At 34.2% G+C, this 20,763-nt stretch overlaps 1 protein-coding gene across 3 annotated transcripts in view; it reads right to left on the bottom strand.

Annotated features, from left to right (window-relative positions):
• Positions 1-300: 300 nt before the first annotated feature.
• TFEC (transcription factor EC) overlaps positions 301-20,763 on the bottom strand; it is a 100,464-nt gene continuing 80,001 nt past the window's right edge. For all 3 annotated transcript variants that reach the window (XM_007504175.3, XM_007504177.3, XM_007504180.3), the window contains 3 exons: positions 14,956-15,031; positions 7,115-7,262; positions 301-6,134 (listed from right to left, as the gene is read on the bottom strand). In XM_007504175.3, coding sequence (XP_007504237.2) covers positions 5,754-6,134; positions 7,115-7,262; positions 14,956-15,031 — 605 coding nt within the window. In that variant the 3' untranslated portion in view covers positions 301-5,753. The remainder of the gene's footprint in view (positions 6,135-7,114; positions 7,263-14,955; positions 15,032-20,763) is intronic.

Genomic DNA, 20,763 nt, shown 5'->3' on the forward strand with positions numbered 1-20,763 from the left:
ATTTCACAGTATTATAATAGTTACACCACCATGCTTCCTAGTCTATTTGGCAATATTTTTAAACATTTGCTATAAATGAAAGCCTGAACAGCAGTAATAAACAGATGGTAAGAGATCCTATTAAAGAAAATATTATTTTCATTGAGGAAGTATTAGATCATTATGTGTTATCATGGACAAAGTATTTATCAGTTTTCAAGGATTTCAGCACCTCAATATCCTCTCTGAAGCCTCAGTCCGTATTTTTCTATTACTTAGCACTGTGAATAGAAGAAGCCAAAATAAGACAAGTACAAAAACTATTTTTTAAAAAAATCTGTTATTTAATTGAATATATAACAAACAAAACATCAGCACATTATAAAAATGCATTTTATAAAGATTGCATTATGTATTAAGGCAATCTATTCTTGTACATTTAGAAAACAACATACTGTGTGATTTAAAATGAAAAATTGCAATAATTATAAAATTCTACAGTTTTATAATAACATAAATGCTTTCCCTGATCTAACCAACTTAAGTAAATTAAAATTACAGTCACTTTACATCAGCCATTCATATGTATAACCCTATTAAAGTCAAAGATTTTATAATGGCATTCTTATTAAGATTAAATGACTGAATTATTTTTAGTCTTTTATGCCGTGAGCAACTACATTGCTGTTGATTTAAATGTTTGAATTGGCTATAGCTTTTCAAACAATAACCACATGGTAGGCAGCAAAATAATTTGTTTCTTTTTATTGGCATACATATGCATTTCAAGAATTAAATGAGGATATTTTGATTCCCTTTCCTTTTGTATCATTACCTTTTTGTTTTTTGCTCTATGACCCCTGCTTTCAAATATATCTGTTATAAAACCCCAAATATTTTTCTTTCATATATAAACAAAAACTTTAAAAACATTCGGAATAATTAGGTTTTTTTTTGGGGGGGGGGAGAATGCAAGCTTAGAAACACAGAAGCCTTTCACTTCTAGTTAAGGACTGAGTCAGAAATGAAGAAACCACACTTTTTCCAAAGGATTCATCAGTAGAAAAGGTACTGAAAATAATTTGGATATATGCTATTACACATGTAAATCCCTTGTAAGAAAAAGGTGAGAGAAAAAAATTCCATTTATATATGTAAAGCAGTAGGCAGCTGTATCTCATTGCTAAATTGAATGGGTACTAGGAAAGAATTAGCCCACCCCACCTTGGAATGACTTTCTTTGAGAGTTTCTGGAGTTGAATAGAGCCCCCCTCCACCTTTCTCCTGACTCTCCCAGGAAAAATGGAGTGCAGCCCCACATTAAATGCAGAGTTCTTTTCTCACTTCCTGACCAGACTATTCCAGTTTCACCTTAAAATAAATCATACAAGTATTTAAAGTATGAGGATGCGCAATGACTAATGAACCATGGAAGAGTTTCTACTATTAATCATAAAGAGTACATAATTTAAAGCATAATAAATCATTCATCAGGTCATATACACACCAAAAAAAGCTCATTATATAATGTTCTTTCTATAAACTATTGAAATCAGTATAATTTTAGGTCACCCAAATTCCAATTCTAATGCACTGATCTTAGAAAATTAGTATGTTACTTTTTTTTGATGTATAAAATTAGTCATTATGAAGGCTTTTTTTTGTTGGTTTTTGAGGGGTGCAGGACTTCGCAGAGTGTCACAGAGGCTCTGATTTTAGTGTGGTCACCCTGAAGTCGATCAAAGGTACATGTGTTTGCAAATATATGCTTTTTCCTTTTCAGATAAAATGAAAAGGAAAGATTTTTTTTCAGATGAGTTTTCATCTACTTGTTGCGTATCACTGCATCATTAAGTTGTTAATTTGACAACTAATTTTCATATTTATGTGTGAAAGGCAATGTAATCTTGTGGACTGGAATAAAAAAAGATCCAGTTTCAAGTGCTTCTCTGACAAATACTAACTGCATGGCCATGGACAAGTCATTTCATTTTAGTGTTCTAGACAGCCCTCAAAGAGTATAAATTACAGAGAAGGGGCCACATAAACCCACTGGTGAAGAGCTTTCCCACACTAGGAATTCACTATACCAAAGAAATTAAAGTAGTGTGGACAGATATTTTATATATGTATCTAGATGTAGAGAATGTCTATGACTAAAAATATTATTTATTAAAAGCTATTTGTCTATTTTGAGCAAAACAAAAGGAAGTATTTCTCCCAGAAATCAATGCCTCTTAAAAACTATGCCCCAAGCCAATTCTCTGATTGTCAGAAACAAAATTGAAAAAAAAAATTGTAATCCTGAGTTGTCCCCACTGATGAAACTCAAGGAAAATATGCAGAGCAAATTAAGGTGCTTACAGAAAAACAGTTTAAAAAGTTTCAGTATTTTTCTCCCATAAATTTAAAGCCCAATATAGGGAAAGGCAACTTGAAAATTTGAGGTAGGAAATGGAGAGAGAAGAGGAAGAGAAAAGCCCATTTGACTTAACTCTCTCCCTACTTCATCATCTCTTTATTCTTTGGTGTTTTTTTTTTTATCTCTACAGTCAGATTCCTCCTCCTCTATCCCACCATCCCCCTGATCTCCAGTCTTTCTTTTCCTTTCTCCATCTCATTTGACACACCCCCACTCTTCCTTTGCTCCATCTTTAAAAACCCAACACCCATTTTACAATCCCTCCACAGCAATTATAATCCTGCAGCAGCCACTGCCACAGTGTAGTTATTAGTGCCATCTCCAGCCCTCTTTTGGGCATGCTCTTTGTATTCAGTCCTTATTAGTAGTAGTGATTACGAGGAAGAACAGTCCAAGGTGCCTTGAGCCAGCAAAGGCAGGAGGCATGATGATGTTTTAAGACCAGGGAGCAGGAGAAAATAAGGGATGAGAGCGGGAAGCAGTCCCTACTAGTGGGTCATTTTACTCATCGTTCTAAATTAAATTTCCTCCTTTTCACTTGGGAATGTCAAATGAATAACCAGGGCAGGTTTTCAATAGTCAGAGTAAATGAACTATCATTTATTAAGTGCCCACTGTGTGATAGACAGTGTGTTACAGGCATTTCATGAAACCAAAGACTGGTTTTGTAAATAAAAATAGGCTACTGGAAATAATGTTAAAAGGATAACTTCTTACTTCATTTTCATCCTTGTTATTTCCTCTTTTGAAGATGTAGGACGAATCTATCTTTAAGGTCCTCTGAGGAAGTTAAGCCTATTGCCTCTCAATCCCAGACCTGGATTAGAATTAAAAAAATTTGGAGGTGACGTGGATTGAATGGATCACAGAGATTAAGTGTAGCCCCTTTATATGGCCTATGATTTTAGTTCCAGAAACATTCCAGTCTCAAAACCTAGATTGAACAGTATGGCATGCCTGTATATTCTAGGTAAAGAATATATATTCGCTTCATACAGCAAATAAGATTTCTTGAGTCAATTGGTGCCTGATAGTCTTGTGATTTTGTAATTTGTCATAATTTGTAATTTGTAATTTTTTGATTTTGTAATTTGTCATAATTTTCTGCTTTATCATAGCTAAATTCTTCTGCCTGGTTTTCAAGGTCTGCTATAATTACTTTCACCTAATCTATGCAGCTTTATTTCCTAGTATTTTTCCTAAATGCAACCGTCTCTCTATTCAGGTCAAGAATGGCATTCTCCTTCCCTCTGTGCCTTGCTTATTTTATTCTATCTCCCCTCCATAATGTATTACACTCCCCCCCCCCCAGCTTCTATCTTCCCCAAAGTCTACATTTAATGGTCAAAATCCGAATCAAGGTCCGTCCAGCTCTTCCTTGAAGACTTCCTTAGACATTCTATCTTTCGCTGGTCTTCCTCTTCTTTGACTCCTACGGCGGTTGGACATCTTGTATTTCACATCCATGTCTTTCACATCTTAATTATATTCAGTCCTTTTTTGGTTCATGTATGTTAGGCATATTTTCTAGAGAATATTCTTCTTGATGGCAGCAAGCAAGTCTTATATTTCCCCCTCTCTCTTTCTTTCTTTTTTTTTTAAATTTTAAACATTATTTTATTTGGTCATTTTCAAACATTATTCATTAGAAACAAAGATCACTTTTTTTTCTCCCTCCCTCCCCCATCCCTCCCATTGGCGATGCGTGATTCCTCTGGGTGTCACATTCCCCCTCTTTCTTTCTGATGATTTAACAAAGTTCTAAGCATTGAATTCTTGCAAAGTACTCAATAAAAAAGTGTGTTTTAGTTGCTTGGTTAAGGGTACTATGCCCAACCTCTTAACTTTTTTGGTAGCTCAATCCTTAAAATCTAAGAGCCAAGGGGGCAGCTGGGTGGCTCAGTGGATTGAGAGCCAGGCCTAGAGATGGGAGGTCCTGGGTTCAAATCTGACCTCAGACACTTCCCAGCTATGTGACCCAGGCCAAGTCACTTAACCCCCATTGTCTAGCCCTTACTGCTCTTCTGCCTTGGAACCAATACACAGTATTGATTCCAAGACGGAAGGTGAGGATTTAAAAAAAAATCTAAGAGCCACTCAGGAGATATAAACTTGTATGAAATAAATAACACAGTAACCCAAACTTCAAATATCCTCCAAGTTCTTTTAAATGCAATACCTTTCTCTGGGAATGGACAGAAATAAATTGAAGTTTCAACATCTTTTAGTTCACCCAATAATATCATCATCATCTCCATCAATAACTACTTAATTAATACTTAATGTTAGTCACAATCATAAATTTTAAAAGATTGGCCTACTAAAGAACAACTTGAAAACATAATTTGATGCTCATCAAAATAAACACATCATAATTTAATGATATATCCTATAATCAACCACTTTTCTTTCCCAATAAAGAAAAATATGATTTCTGATGTTGACCAAAAAGTCAGAAAGAGTAAAGAAAAAGAAAACAAATAGCACCAATATTCTTTTCAAGACAATCACTTTTGAGATGATGTGATGTAAGGACGCCTTTTAAAATATGGTTATCATGAGTAGTGGAATGGGAAAATTATGTATCAAGTTCTTTGTTCTAGACTGAATGCATCTAATGTCAACTAGACTGTGGGGCTTTGGGGCTGAATGAAGAACAATTTGTTAAAGTGCTTGGGAATTTTCAGCACTCTGCTTTGGAAAATGTCCAGTGTTTACTGTAGATTTAATTCTAATTATCCAGGGGCAGATGTTCCGTTTTGTAACACGCCTCCATTTGGCTATGGGCTCTCATTAGCATGTCCACCAGAGGGCAAGGGGGAGCCAATGAACCATAAATCTGTCAATCTTGCTGCTAATAAACTGATTTTATTTTTTAAGTTGGGCAAGGGGCAAGATAGAAATAAATAAGGAGAAGTTTCTAGGTTTTGTTGACTATAATTGATTCTGTCCATAAGCACTTAGCTCAGTTTCTACTTTCAAACTTCAGTGTGTTGCTAACTCTAAAGTAGAAGTCTATTTCCTATGTTTATTTCTTAGATATAATTTTCACACATCCTTTCCTGGGAACCATTTCAATATGGGTTAAAAACTGCAGAAAAAAAAAAGAAGTATCCATGCAAATTAGATAACTTTAGCCAAAAAATATTTCTCCAACTTAATTTTTGCATTCTCGAGCAGTCTCCTTTGCTTCAAAACTCCTCAAAACCCAGCTTGCCATGAACAACTTACTCTGTTATAAAAATTAAGCCTCAGCAATATACCAGACTCAGAGCATAATCACATAGCACCAGCATAGAATTTCTTCCCAATATGAAGATCAGGTCTGTTCAGTTTTTTTTCCTTTCTTTTTTTATAGCTCATCTCCATCATCTGAGCTAAAACTACTTCTCCTACTGCTCTCTTTGGATACTGTAGGTGAAGTGGCAGAGAGCAGAGGATCTGTTCCAAATGGAGATATTGAATCATCCAGTAATATATCATCCAATCTTTGTTCCTCTTTCAAGGCAGCACTAAATGATAAATCAGTAAAGTGTGACAGGGGGTAAGAAAAAGCTGTGGATCCATCGCAGAGGTCAATTCTTGATCTCGGAGCCAGAGTCAGTTCTTGGGAATAATCTACTGAATTATCCTCCACATAGGTTTGATGATTGGTGGTATGGGCAGCCAAATCAATTGCACTGTGTGAAGATAAGACTGGCAGACCATGTGCCCGAGCCTGTATTTCCAGTTCCTGTAGTTAGGAATGAGAATTTATTAAGTACTTTCAATATAATACTCCCCCAATGGGATCCAGACAATTAATAGGCATTCATGTGAGGACTATCGTGCTTTTAAACATCACAATATGAAAAAATGCAATTCTGTCCCCACCATGATAGAAAGCAGGCTATTTCTAACTAAAAATTAAAAAAAAAATAAGAAGAAAAAATATCCATCTCCCTTCCTCCCACCAATCCTGTGGTTCCCTGGAAGCCCTAGAAACCCAAGATAATCCCATATTACCACAGAGCCCCTTGAAGGTTGTGGAAAAATTGATGATTTATTCCTATTGAATCACCTCCCACAACAGTCCTGGACAATTTTATGTAAAGCTAGCAAGTACTTTACCTGGCAAATATGCATGCCATCTTAAGGGGAAGAAAAAAAAACCTTGAGGGGTAAAAATTATGGAAATCCATATTCGGGTACCTGTGTCACATGTACAGGTGATGAGTGACTTAATATTACCTGGCACAACATACCCAGAGGCAAGCCAAGCCATCGGAATGTTATTAAAGGAAAAAAAGAAGGGGAAGAATTTAGTGTCCGATATTTTTTGAGAAACAAATGTGGTACTTAGTATCATATACACACACAAAGTGTGTGTGTGTGTGTGTGTGTGTGTGTGTGTGTGTGTGTGTGTGTGCGTGCGCCTTTTAGCTGGAAATATCCTCTGTGAATTGGGATAGTGACATATTCCTGAAATTTTGTGATTAGTCCTCCAGATGCATATATTCTCCCTTTTAAGGTCATCATAGTTTGGGATTTTCTAACTAAAACCCAACTGAAACAAGCTGCCCTATGAACTTTTGAAGGCATTTCAAATGGTCCTTCATGGAAGAGGGGAAAAAAGTGAATAAGGAAAAAAAATAAATGAGGCCAATGAATAAAACCGAGGACAGGAAAATGGTGCATAAGCGTCGTGGTTCATGGCAACATTCATATAAAAACCTGAATTCGAAGGAGAAGCTGTCGGTTAACCAGCTCTAATTTCTTCTGCCTGTGTTCTAATTCTCGGGCTCTCTGTTGTTCTTTTTGTAACCACTTGATGTACTCCACTGATGCTTTTAAAATAGTTCCTTTGTTCCAGCGCATATCACTGCAGAAGGTAGAGATAACCTTTTCACAATTGTGCATGTCAGCAGAATTCATAAGAACTTACAAAATCTTTTACATTAATATGAAATAATGATTTACATGACTATTATTCACTCTTAGATATTATTGCTTCTGAATAGAAATTTTAATAGAATAGTTAAGAAGCCCTTATATAGTAAAATTAATCCCTGAATGAAAATAAGTGTCAAAAGAAAGTAATAAAGTGACTTTTTGTGGGAGAGCTAAATGCAATATCATGATTCTACCATTACAGTTTTTATATTTTTAGTGAAAATTGCTTTTATTATTAACTCTGAGATTAAAATCTATGTGCAGTATTTCTGCATTAATGAACTAGGAAATGTACATTACTGAGGACTTAAGCCTAAATTTTTTTAAGATCATTTCAAATATACTACTCTTTTTACCTGACTTTCTAATAAGGTTGCTTTTATGCTTATTAGAAAAAAAATAATAAAAAACGGTCCATACCAGTGCTGATTTTCATTGATTGTGTAACAGACAAACCACACAGTTCAGTGATTTAGTATTATATTACTAATAAAGCAAAACTTTCTTAAATCAGTTAACCAAACTTTCCTCATGAACTGTAGCAAAACTATTGCAAATGTAAGATATTTATTTTTAAAGGTTTTTAATGCTCTATAAACACAATTGTTTCAAATCATGGAATTTTAGAGCAATAGGAGACCATAGATGAGGTTAGCTTGCCGATGCCTCTTATAAGGTGAGAAAACTGGGACCCAGGAAGGTTATGATTTGTCCAAGGTTAAGTCCATTAATTAGTGGTAGAAATAGCATTAAAACCATGGCTTCCAGATTCCGATTCCAATTTGCTTTCCAATAAACCACTCAGATTCTCATTTTCTGTTAATCCTTCGGTTTGCATGATGGAAATGTGTATTTTACGAAAACATATATTTTTATTACAGAAGAAATTCCAAATCTGAAAACATGGAACAGACCATAGATTTTAATTCCTGAGAACATCTACCAGTAGAGTCAATGCCAGATGAGTATTTGCATGCATGGCACTAGAAAGTAGGCATAAATTGTGTCATATTAAGCAGATCTAGTGAAATCCCTGGCTAAATTTCTAGCTGATGGGACAGTAGGAATTTTTTTAAATAAATGTAGCATAAACAAATAAGACAATAATAAAATAAATTATATTTCAGTGTCCATTTTGTGAAGCATAGTAGATTTCACTTCTGTGGACTATAGATAAAACACATTGGAATATTATATATAGTTTTCTAAGGTTGAGTAGTGATGCTTAGAATGAATGCCATCTGGCATGCAAATGAATTTTCTGTATTATGCATAAATAGTATGTAGACAATGACTTTAGCTGTTACACATAGGAATAAAACTTTTTTTAAAAAATCACTGTCATATGAAAGTCAAGTAACTCATAAAGTCCCCTTCTTCACAAACGCACTGGGACACTGGAAGGGTAGTGGGGAATACAATTTCTGTAACTTCTTGGAAGCATAATATTTTGGGGGTCTTACCACATCACCTGCTTCCTTGATCTATCATGGTGCCACACAGAGAGGGGTAGTGTCATAGAAGTCTGAATTGGAATATTATTCCTACTACTTAATACTACCTGTGTAACCCTGGGCAAATCACAACTTCTTTAAGGCTTCTCTTCCTCATTAATAAAATGAAGGGGTTGTCCTAGATGGTTCTATGGTTCTATCCATTTCTGAACTTATCCCAATAAGGGAATACTGGTCACTTATGTTATATAAGGGAGGACCTGTGGTTGAAAAATATGGTAGACTCTGGATCTAATGATTTCAGTACGAGCAAGAGAAGGCACAAAATATTAACTCTTAAACCATCTCTTCTTCTTTGTGTTGAAAAAAAAAATCTTTGCTGACTTAGAGACTTTAGCTTATGTGATTTAGATCCAAATAAGCTTTCAAAATGGAAAATGATGGTAGGAACTATATAATTGTGGATAAGAACTCTAACTAGTTCTTACCTTCAACTTTTTACAGGGTTATCACTTAGAAAATAGCTTCAAAAACCACAAAGTTTAAAATTGGTTTAATCCTCAATATTCCTTTCTTTAAAAAAAGGGAGGGGGGGGTTCAGTCTGTTTAAGAGATTTTCATCTGTCAATTAAGGGAATTTTAAATAGCTAGTGACAAGAAAGTGGTTCCTGATTGCTCTGAAATGCCAAATCTTTTCTAAAAAAAAAATGCCTCAAGATGACCATGAGGAATGAATAACTATCTAGGAAAAAATTGAAAAAGAAAATATTTCTTTTACCCTCTCACCACATCTCACATTATCTTTCAAGATTAAAAGTATGGTTTTACTAGCACCACTCCCAGCTTTTATACTAATGCAAAACTAAAATAATTTCTAAAGATAATCCAGGAAAATTAAATCAATTTCATGGTTTTAAATGAATCAATTTTGTAATGTACACATTATAATGATTATCTAATATCATGAGGAAAGACATACTGAATGAGGATTCTTTTTTCACTTTGCCATCATATAAACAACCTCAGAAAATTAACAACAATAATAAGGAGATCCCTAGAGATGGAAAAAAAAGACTTTTTTTTTTGGTAGGACAGTTCCCATATGACAAGTTTAGATGATAGAGATTGCCAAAGAGTTTTCTCATTAGTAAAAATATTGCTTTGTGGCATATTTTCCTCCCATGTCATGTTTTTCACTTATAAGCATCAAACTCAAAGTATCAAAAATGTCAGAAAGTTATTCACATAATTGTATGCTGCAATGAAATAATTCTACCCATAGAGTCAAAAGGCCTAAGTTCACATTATTGGCTCAGCTATTTACTATCTACATGAATAGGAGCAAGTCGTAATTTCTCTGAGCTTTGGTTTCCTCACTCATAAAATTAAGATTATATATACCAAAAGAATCAGTGTAGTTTAGTATATACCAAAGCCCAGAAATTCTAGTTTCAATTTCTGGCACATACTGCCTTTATGACCCTCCAGAAAATAATTACACCCTTCAGTACCCCCAAGCAACTCTCTCCACTACACATTTCAAACAAGGTTTTTATTTGTATCATAGAAGTTCTTCACTAAGACCTCTCTAAACCAACCAAATCACAGGTGTTTGTGTGTGTGTGTATACACATCTGTGTACATAAATAGAAGTGAAATGAACTGGAAAGGTAGTTCAGAGTCTGAATTTGATAGGTTTTGGATAATTGAATGCGTTTCAATTTGACTCAAGAGGAAACAGAGCACCAATCAAAGTTTTTGATCAAGGGAAAATAAAGCTATGCTTTGGGAATATTAAAGTAACAGAGAAATCAAGAGCCAGAGGAAATTTTGGGGAAAAGTTAATAAGTTGGATTGGGAGAATGGTATGGTGTCCATATCTCTACCCTTCTACATTCTTTATGATAACACCCATTTTCTTACTCTTCCTTACAGCTGATTCTGCATCCCTTTAAGTCTTTCTTTTCACTGGTTGTTTCCCACTGCTGAAATACTTCCCTTCCTTAACTATACCTCTGAACTACCCTCAAAATTCAGTTAAATACCAGATTTTTCAAAAAGTATTTTCTTAGCCTTCTTAATGCTAATGTTTTCTTTCCAAGAATACTTTCTATTTAGCCTGTGTCTCTATTGTAGGTGTATAGTTATTTGCATGTTGTCTACTCCATTAGAATGGGAGCTCATCAGGAGTAGAAAGCATTTCTCTCTCTCTCTCTCTCTCTCTCTCTCTCTCTGTCTCTGTCTCTCTGTCTCTCTTTCTGTCTCTCTGTCTGTCTTCTCTCTCTCTCTCTCTCTCTCTCTCTCTCTCTCTCTGTCTCTCTCTCTTTGCATCTCCACTATTTAGCACACTGATTGGTACATACATAGTAAGTATTTAACAATTACTTATTTGACTGACTTCTCTCTAAGATAAATAAGTCTCAAGACTAATACATTGACTGGAATCTCATTTAATTGTCACGATACTTAAAGTAGATATAGGCACATGCCTGAGCAACCAAGCACAATTTTAAAGTTAGTAGTCAGTCTTTATTCCCACACCACCATCCTATTCCCAGCACCACTGAGTCCCAAGTTTCCTGACTTTGAATCCCATCAAGCCTCCTCCTTAGCTCATGATGTTTCTCTCCAAACTTCCTCCCACACTGTTTTCTATTCCTTCTGCTTTTCAAAGGAATGAAAAATAGTAGCTAGATAATAATACATTAATTAATATTCATTAAAAGCTAAAGGAGGGGAAAACAAGGTGGCTCTGTAGATTGAGAGCCAGGTTAAAAGATGAGAGGTTCTGGGTTCAAATATGGCCTCAGACACTTCCTAAGTGATGTAGGCAAGTTGCTTAATCCCCACTGCATAGCTCTCACCATTCTTCTGCTTGAAACCAACACATAGTATTGATACTATAAGGATTAAAAAGAAGGCTAAAGGAGAAGCCTTCTTCCACTTCTATCTAGGCAGACTTTTCTTATTTCCCCTCTCAAATAACATGGGAAATTTTTACTACTGGCTGCAATACAACTTTGGATAAGGCTGTGGCAATCTTGTAAAGTATTATAATTAGGAAGAAAAAAATTTTTTGACCTGGTACAAGTATTACACTCTATTTCAGAGGTGGATATCACAGAGTAAATTATCTATCGAGTGTGATTTGGGATCTACTATGGAAGTGGAGAGACAAACACATATCCTGGGATAGAGTTACCAAGGCTATTTCTGGACAGACTGTGACTTGGAGAAGAAAGAGCAGAAGACCAAAAGATGTTCACCACAAACTTCCGTTTGGAAGGTTTTTAATATAATAAAAATATATGTTTTGGGGGATTTTTTATGATGTCATCTTTCTCTTATATTGCCATAGTTATCCCAAGTATCACTCTCCCTCCCATCCACCTAGAGCTAATAGTATTTTTTAGAAAGCATAAAAAATTAGGACACGCAATAAAAACATTGAAAAAGTCTGAAAATGTGTGAAATGAGTTCTGTGAGCTTCCCACCTTCACAAAGTAATGGATTGGGGATGTCAGTTAATATCTCTTCATTTGGTTCCCACTTGATCTTAATAATTTTATTACATTCATTTTTTTTTAATTGGTTTGTAGTTATTCTGTCCCCTTATATTGTTGCAGTGTAGGGACAGTTAAAGGTGGTGTAGTGGATAGAGTGGATAACCTGGATGCAGGAAGACCCAAGTTCAGATCCAGCCTCTGACACTTAATAATTCTGTGACCCTAATCAAATCAATTAGCCTCTACTTGCCTCTGCTTCCTCATATGTACAATGAAGATAATAATAGCACCTCCTTCCCCAGGATTGTTGTGATGGTCAAATGAAACTCTAAAATCTGGCACATATATATTATTATATATAAATGTTATCTATTTTATTGTTGTTGTTGCTGTGTATATTGTTTTCTTTGATCTGCTTATTTTATTCTCCAACAGTTTCATGTAGATTTTTCCATGCTTTTCTCTATTCATTAGACATGTATTTTCTTATAGTACAATAATATTTCATTAAATTTATATGCCACAATTTAATAAATTGTTCCCCCAACTGGTGGGAATCTACTTTTTTCAATTCTTTGCAATCACAAAAAGTGCTGAATTACTTCCCATTTTAAATAATTATTCTTACTAGGTGCTAGCTCTATTGTTTCTGTAATGCTAAAAGCTTTCAAATGCTATCAGCACCCATTAAATTCAGCACCCTGGGGAGTTACCTTGACCAAGTAATAATTCTGCAATCTGGACAAAGAGAGAAGGTTTAGAATTATACCTGTAATTTTATTGATGTACATTAAAACTGTCTTTGCACATTAGTCTTGAGTTTTGCCCAAATCATTGACAAATGGCCTGCTAAGGCCAAAACAACCAGGGTATATTAGAGGGAGAACTTGTAAGCAGGTCCTCCTACTTCTTCACTATTCATATTTTTTCTCTAAAGGAAAGGAAATATTTGAGGCTAAAATAGATGGACTCTTAATGCCCTTAAGGCTAGGCTTACATATGAAACCTATAAGGATATAATTAATATATTTATGATTAGTCTAAAAGCATGTGCCTATATATGAAATAAAGCAACAGAACTAATAAATTGTTTTTCCTTCAAAAATGTAAAGATATAACCAACCAGAAATGTAAAGTGCTGTTCCTTAATTAGCATCCCATTCAGGCACATATTTTTATGTTAAATTTACTTGCCATGTGATACAAAATGAGTTTAAACCATCATTAATGGGGGCCCTCACTTTACTGTGTATTAATCTCCTGTCCTTTTTGTCCTTAAGTAAATCTAATTTAAATTCAGCTTTGCCATCCCATCATGTAGCTTTGTATTTCTCCTACATTATCCCTTTTTTGTGCATCTTTTGAGTATTCAATTATAAAATAAGAGTCAGACTTATGTAAAAATTATAGGCAATATGGTCTAATGGAAAGGGGACCTGAACTGAAATCTAATATAATATAATCTTGGACAAATCACTTGTCATCTCTGGGTCTTAGTTTCCTCATCTATAAAAGGAATGGGAAGGTTGACTAGATATATCTAATAGCTTTTTGAGATTGAAATACCATAACTCTATTCCATGTTCTTCTGTTAGTTTACTAATATTAATTTTTAACATTTTTATTAGTTCTGGTTTTGATATATTATATAAATTCTATTAGAGCAATTAGATTCAATAAGCATTTATTAAGGACCTATTTGTTAGGCATAGGGCTAAAAATGTGAAAAATTTCACAATTCCTTTACTCAAGAAGCTTTCATTCAAATGGCTAAAATAGGACATAAAATCAGATCAGTATAATACAACATGGACTTTGATGGGGGTGAGGAGAGATCAAAAGCTTTCTTAAAAAAGAAAATTCAAGGAAGCAGAACCTTCTTTTAGGTTATGTTTTTGGGGGAGATTTGATGGAAGAGAGGATATCTACTTAGGGCCGCAAAGGAAGAAAACGATTGGATAAATTTATAGACTGTGAATATTTACATGTTTTACATGTAACGATAGCATATGCTAAACTCTTATATGTAATGCATTTAAAGGTTCTGTATTGATAGTTTCCTAAGACTGAGCATGTAAGAATAACATAACCAGTTGAAAAGGAAAGGCTTATGCAATAAACTAGCTTCTTGGGTTGCAGAGTACCAAACACTTGGCTACACTGAGGTTATGTCTACATAACCCCAGAAAAGTTTTAAATCTTTACTTCATTGTTTGACTTACAGAAGTTAAACATATAAATAATAACTTTTCTCTCTCCTATATCTTCACATCTTTGAGACAACTAGACAGTTCAGGTTTTCTCCAAAATAGCCCAATAATATTATTGTTGATGTACAGGATCATTATCAAACAGGTCAAACTAATCCATCTTCCATATAACAATAGGTCTTCCCTTTGGGATTTACAGTATGTTGCCAGATATAGGAATCCACTAAGACCTAGAAGGAAATGACCTACTCATTTCCTAGAGACTTATAAAATGATGCTCAGTGATGACACTGACCATTAGCAGCTGTCAGCCTGGAATGGATTTTTTAAAATGGTTTCTATAATATCCTTATCTTTTCCTTGAGCCACCTAGTTTCCTAGTCATTGGTTCTCCCATTTTTTTCCAGTATTGAAACCATAGACATTATTATAGAAATGATTGTTGAACTCACGGATCATTAGACTTTGGAATAAGAGTGCCAAGCTCCTTGATTCGGTAATTAATATTGTACCTTCTTCTTCTTTCAACTATTAGAAAAGAAACATTATTGATTATTCTCATTAAAGCAGAGTGCAATTGTGATTAGTTATAAACTTTTTGGGGGACTTGGAAAAAAAGTAGGCAAAGATTACAATATTGTCATAAAGAGGTACAGACAAAAGGAAAAAAATAGATGTGATAGTCCAGAAATATCCTCATGCTGGATATTATTTTAAGAATCCCAAAAAGGCATTTTTCCATTATTTTCTGTACCATCTATAATCTACCACACATATGAGTTTTGACTTTGTGTGTATGTGAGAATGGGTATACATACATGAATATATATATACATATATATATGATGGGCTTGAAAAGGCAGCAACACTATAAGGAATAACATGAGAAATGGACCTGTTATCTAAAAATATGTGAAAAAAGGAAGAAAAACTGGTCATTTAATAAGAGTGATGGGTTATCATTAGCCAAACTATGTACTCCACTGATATATTCACAATATTAACCTATAACCTATTACCTGACTTCTGGGAGGGAGACAGTCGGAGAGAGAGGAAAAAAAGAATGAGATGTAGATTTTTGGATGTAATATAAAAATGTTTCTCTTAAATAAGCAATTTATTATTTATTATACAATTACCACAAATCACATGTATTTTATATAATTATATGTTTATATTATATATGTACAACATAATGTAACATATGCAACAAAATATGTAATTGTATTATGTTTATAGGATCTTCCTTCAGATCCTACCTCAGCTCCTTATTACAATAGGACTTTGGAAAAGTTGTTAATACATCCCTGGTTTTCTCAGTTTAAAAACAGAAGATTGTATTAAATTATCCCTTTCTTCTTTAATCTATGATTTTAAAAATAGGATAAAAAAATCTTCTATACAGGAAAAGGAGTGAATGAATCAAATCTCCCAAAGTAGATAAAAAAGACATTTTGGAATTATTTGGATCTGTTCTTGAAGAAAATTGGATCACATAAACCTTTAAGAACAGCACCTCTCTTAGTGATCATGCTGTCTAAAGCAAATCATTACTAAAGGATTTCATCTTTAGAAATATCTCACCAAACTATCTCTAAATGTGTATCATAGTTGATTCTCAACTAAATGGTGTTTCTTTTTTTACCACTGTTGTTGTTGTTTTTGTTTGTTTGTTTTGATGAGTATAATTTGAGTAAGGAATAAGTATCCCTACTTGAAAACTTAAGAAGAAATGTTCAAGATAAACCTAAATAACAAAAGGAAATTATTCACAGTGTATCTTAACTAACAAATATTAGCATAGCCAAACACTCCTCTCAGATATAGGACACATTTCAAAGAATAAGGTTCAGTCCTTGGTAAAAAGAAGGCTTGATACTATATCAAAATATTAAGAATGGCTTAGAGTCCCTTCATAATCTGTTAGTCTGATATTTTAACTCACCTTACACAAAATATCAGTTATTAGAAAGTGCTCTGTAAAATTTCCATTTTGATGGTTAATTAGAAAGAGAAATCTAGCTGCCAGTGTTATTCACATATGTTTTTAAAATTGAATGAAGAGTGTTGGGAAATGTATTATACTTTCAGTAATATGTGGAAAGTGTGTATGTTTTCAATGTTCAGAATAATAAGTTAAATTTATTATGTTGTAAAAATATGTTGTATTCCAATGGATGAAAAAAATTTTCACTACTTTATAAAATATGTTATAATAGCCACAGTAGTAAACTAAAACTCTAAGAGTCAGGTACCAATATTGTTTTAAATTAAATGACTCTTGATATCTAAGCTCCCAAGATAGAAGAAAATCGGAATTGTTATTAACAACCTACTTGATGGAGAATTAAGAAGCAAGTGTAAAAATAAGAGAACCAAGTACTTCCAAATTATTCCCTTTCCAATAAATGAAAAGTAACCAGTTGGTGATGGCTCAGCAACAAGTCCTGACCTCTGATTCCAATGAGCAGTTGAATCAAGTCCAGAAGAGATGCAGAGAAGAGTATTCCTTTGTTAGTACTAAGAGTAAGAAGAGCCATTTCTTGAAGAACACAGTATGGTACTTTAGTTCATAGTACAAGAAACAGCTATCTCACATTAGCACATCCAGGAGAACTGTCCAACATGAAGTCCTTCATGCTTCAAGAGCTCCTGTGCCAGGGGCTAATGTCTACTTGTGCTTTGAAGAGAATGAGTCATTCTATAAGTCCCTGAACATATCAGTGTGGCTGTATGATTCAACATTTCTGAGTGAGTGGTAATTTGTGTTGGTGGTGTCTATGAGAGGAGTTCAGGAACCCCCTCTGAAGTTCTTTTCTACTGTGGGCTTCTGTGAATCTGCAAATAGCCATGACAGTATATAAACTGCCGAGATGGGAGAGGGAGCGTAAGACCGGAGTCAAGAGAGTTCAAATTTTAATTAAATATACTGAACTGAGCCATAAGCTGCCATTCTTCACTCTAATGCCAAGACTGCAATATGTCATCATTATATTCAAATTTGAAACATGTTTTCCCCATAAAAATTCAAGCACATGACCTTCAAAAAAAGAGAAAAATTACTCTAACTTAGAAGTAGCCCTAGAATTATTATAATCTTTCCCACTAAATTGGTGTCTCAGTTGGCTTGGGCCATTTACTAAAATAGTTACTTTAAAAAATTCTTGAGTAGGTCAGTTAATAATGAGCACACAGTCAGCTAGTTGAATAGCAGTTTCTACTTCCAGTTTCTTCCATCCTATTTAATGCTCCTAAACACAATGCTCCGGGTCAATAAGAAACAATATAAGAGGATATCTTTCATCACAATCTTAGTATAAAAATGAAGTCTGCAGTCCATAGTGTTGTTCTCATGCCATTCTGTCTCTAAATCCCTTCTAACTACCATTATCAACATTTATAAGCCCATAGAGTATAGATCCTTAGTTTCTCTTTTCTATTTACTATTAGAAGCTAGAAGGGCAGCATTTAAGGTTTACAAATCACTTTAAATTCATTCTTATTTGTATGCTATGTAATAGACAATCAAATGTATTTGAGAAGAGTTCTAGTGTTTACAGTCAGGCTATGTTTCCCATACTCTTAAGACTCCTAAATTTTCCATGTGCCCTGCAATAGAACTTTCTCTTTTTAAAAAGGGGGTTTTTATTCATATCTTTTGTTTTGTATCCCCACAATTTCACTTGTATTCCTCACTCTATCAAAGGAACCATCCCTTTTAAAGATTAGTATTTTTTAAAAGCCTAAGACAGTAAGAGGAAAAAAAACTATATGACTTACCAATACATCAAAAAGTTTGAGAATGTGTGCAATATGTAACACTTATGGACCTTCTATCTCTACAAAAAGTGAGCTGGGAGCATCTTATCATATCTCTTATTTTGAGCCATGCTGGTTCTTTATAATTTTGCAACATTCACTTTTGATTGTGTATCTGAATGTGCTTGGTTATTCTTTTCACTTATATTGGAGTTACAGTCAGTATATGTTGTTTTCTTGCTTTGCATCAGTTCATATACATCTTCCCATACTTTGTTGCATTCATCAGTACTTATGATGCAGTAATAATATTTCATTATATTCATGAACTATGATTTGTTTAGTCATTCCCTAATTGATGGGGGCATCTATTTTGTTTTCAATTGCTTGCTATCGTCAAAAATGCTACTATAAATATTTTGATGAAGAAGTTTGATTTCTTCTTATCAATGGCTTCTTTGGGGTTTAAGCTCAGTAATATAATGACTGAATAAAAGAATATGGACATTTCAATCACTTTATGCATAATTACAAATTGCTTTCCAAAAATGGTTCTCCCAATTCACTACTCTACCAACAATATACTCATATTCCTCTCTCCCTACAATATTTACATCATTGACTTTTGCCATTTTTTTGGTTATCTTTGGCAGTTTTCCGGACAGGAGATAAATTCTAAAAGTTACCTTTGATTTGCATTTTTTTGTTTCATATGGCTAAATAGTTTTTAGTGCTATTTTTAGAAAAAAAAATTTCTCCTCCTTTGACCACATATCAGTAGGATTAGATCTATCTTTATTTGCTTATGCTTTTAGCCTATTTCTTTTCTTTGGGTTTTTTACTGCTGGGCTCTATACATTTCTAGTGAATGTGTGGTCTGAGCTTCCTTTTACATCTTTTTACTGTTTCCAGTGCTCCTGAGATTATAAGATCCAAGGTGAGATTAACTCACATCCTTCCTGGTTTGAATTTTGCAAGTTCTTGACCCAGGTTTCTGTCTCTTGGCTTGTTCCTGCATGGAAGATTCAATAGACTGTGGCTAGACTCCACCACTATTAACCCACAAGGTTCTTTAGGTTCAGAATGACTGAGGCTCCTGGTTATTCTGTTGAATACTTGTATACTGGGCTAGAGACTAAAATTGAGTTTCTTCTCTGCCCTTGGAAACAGATTAAGACAGCTACTTTTTTTTTCTGAAGTCTGTCCCTTGCCCACTACACAGATGGGACGCAAGCTTTCCATTGCTCCTGCCCCCCTTGGATTACCCAGAATGGACAATGAGTGATGGCTGCCATTTCTGTAACCTGTGCTACTTCAGGGATCCCTGGGATCTCTTCCTGCCCCAGTGCTCAATCTCTGCTTTCTTTCAGTCTCTGGATACTGTAATGCTACCTGCTGGGAGTACTCCTGGATAAATTCTATTCTCATTATCCCAATGCCTTTATCTGTCTCCCTCAGTCGCCTGCTCTGGAAAAAAAAAACAACAACTCACAGTGATTAATTATGTCTGGTGTGGTTTTTATGAAGGAAATATGGTGACAAGGAAGGCAATACTATTTACTTTTACTCCACCATCTGTTTCTAATTGTTTATACATCTTGAATACCTAATCCTTATCAGAAAAATCTGACAAAGATTTTTTTCCCCTCCCATTCGACTTCTCTTTTTATCTTAGGTGGATTAAATTTGTGCAGGAGTTTCAGTTTCATTAATCAAAGTTATCTATTTCATCTTTTGTAATTGCCTCTATCTTGTTACCTGTAGCTATGAATGATCTGCTCTTCTGATATATTTTTTAAAAACTATGATCTTTAATATTAAAATCACATCTATTTAGAATTTATTGTTGCATATAATTTTGGTCTAAGGCTAATTCTGAAAGACTATTTTTACAGTTTCCCCAACAACATTTATCAAATAGGATTCTTTCCAAAGTTATTTGTTTTCTGCTTTACTAAAAACTGGTGTATTGAACATCATTGTTTCTATTTCTCCCTGGGATAGTCTATTCCATTCAGTTATCTCTATTTTTAAACCTAAATCAATTAGTTTTGGTGATTGCTGCTTTATAGTTCATCATTTTCCTTGATATTCTAGATCTTCCATTTTTTTCCAAATAAATTGCCATTACTTTTATCAAGTTCTATAATGTATTCCTTTGATAATTTGAATTTTTTAGCATTAAAACTGTAAATTAACTTAGGCACTCTTGTCATTGGCACTGCCCAGCCATTAGCACCAAATACTGCTCCAGATATATAAAAGTTCTTTATTTCTTTAAAGAATGTGCTGGCAACATCTCAGACATGCATTCCTGGAAGTGAAGTTAAAAGCTGATTTCTTCTATTGAGGAAGGCTTCTAATCTCCAGACACTGTGAGGACAGGTGATTTGTTGATGGATACCATCCTATATTTCTCACCTTTCACTCTTTTATCATTTTGTTGAATTTGTTTGCTATGACAATGAGATTTCATACTCATTTAGTCAGGCTCACCTGAG

This window comes from Monodelphis domestica, chromosome 5 (genome assembly GCF_027887165.1).
Source record: "Monodelphis domestica isolate mMonDom1 chromosome 5, mMonDom1.pri, whole genome shotgun sequence".
Taxonomy (NCBI): Eukaryota; Metazoa; Chordata; class Mammalia; order Didelphimorphia; family Didelphidae; genus Monodelphis; species Monodelphis domestica.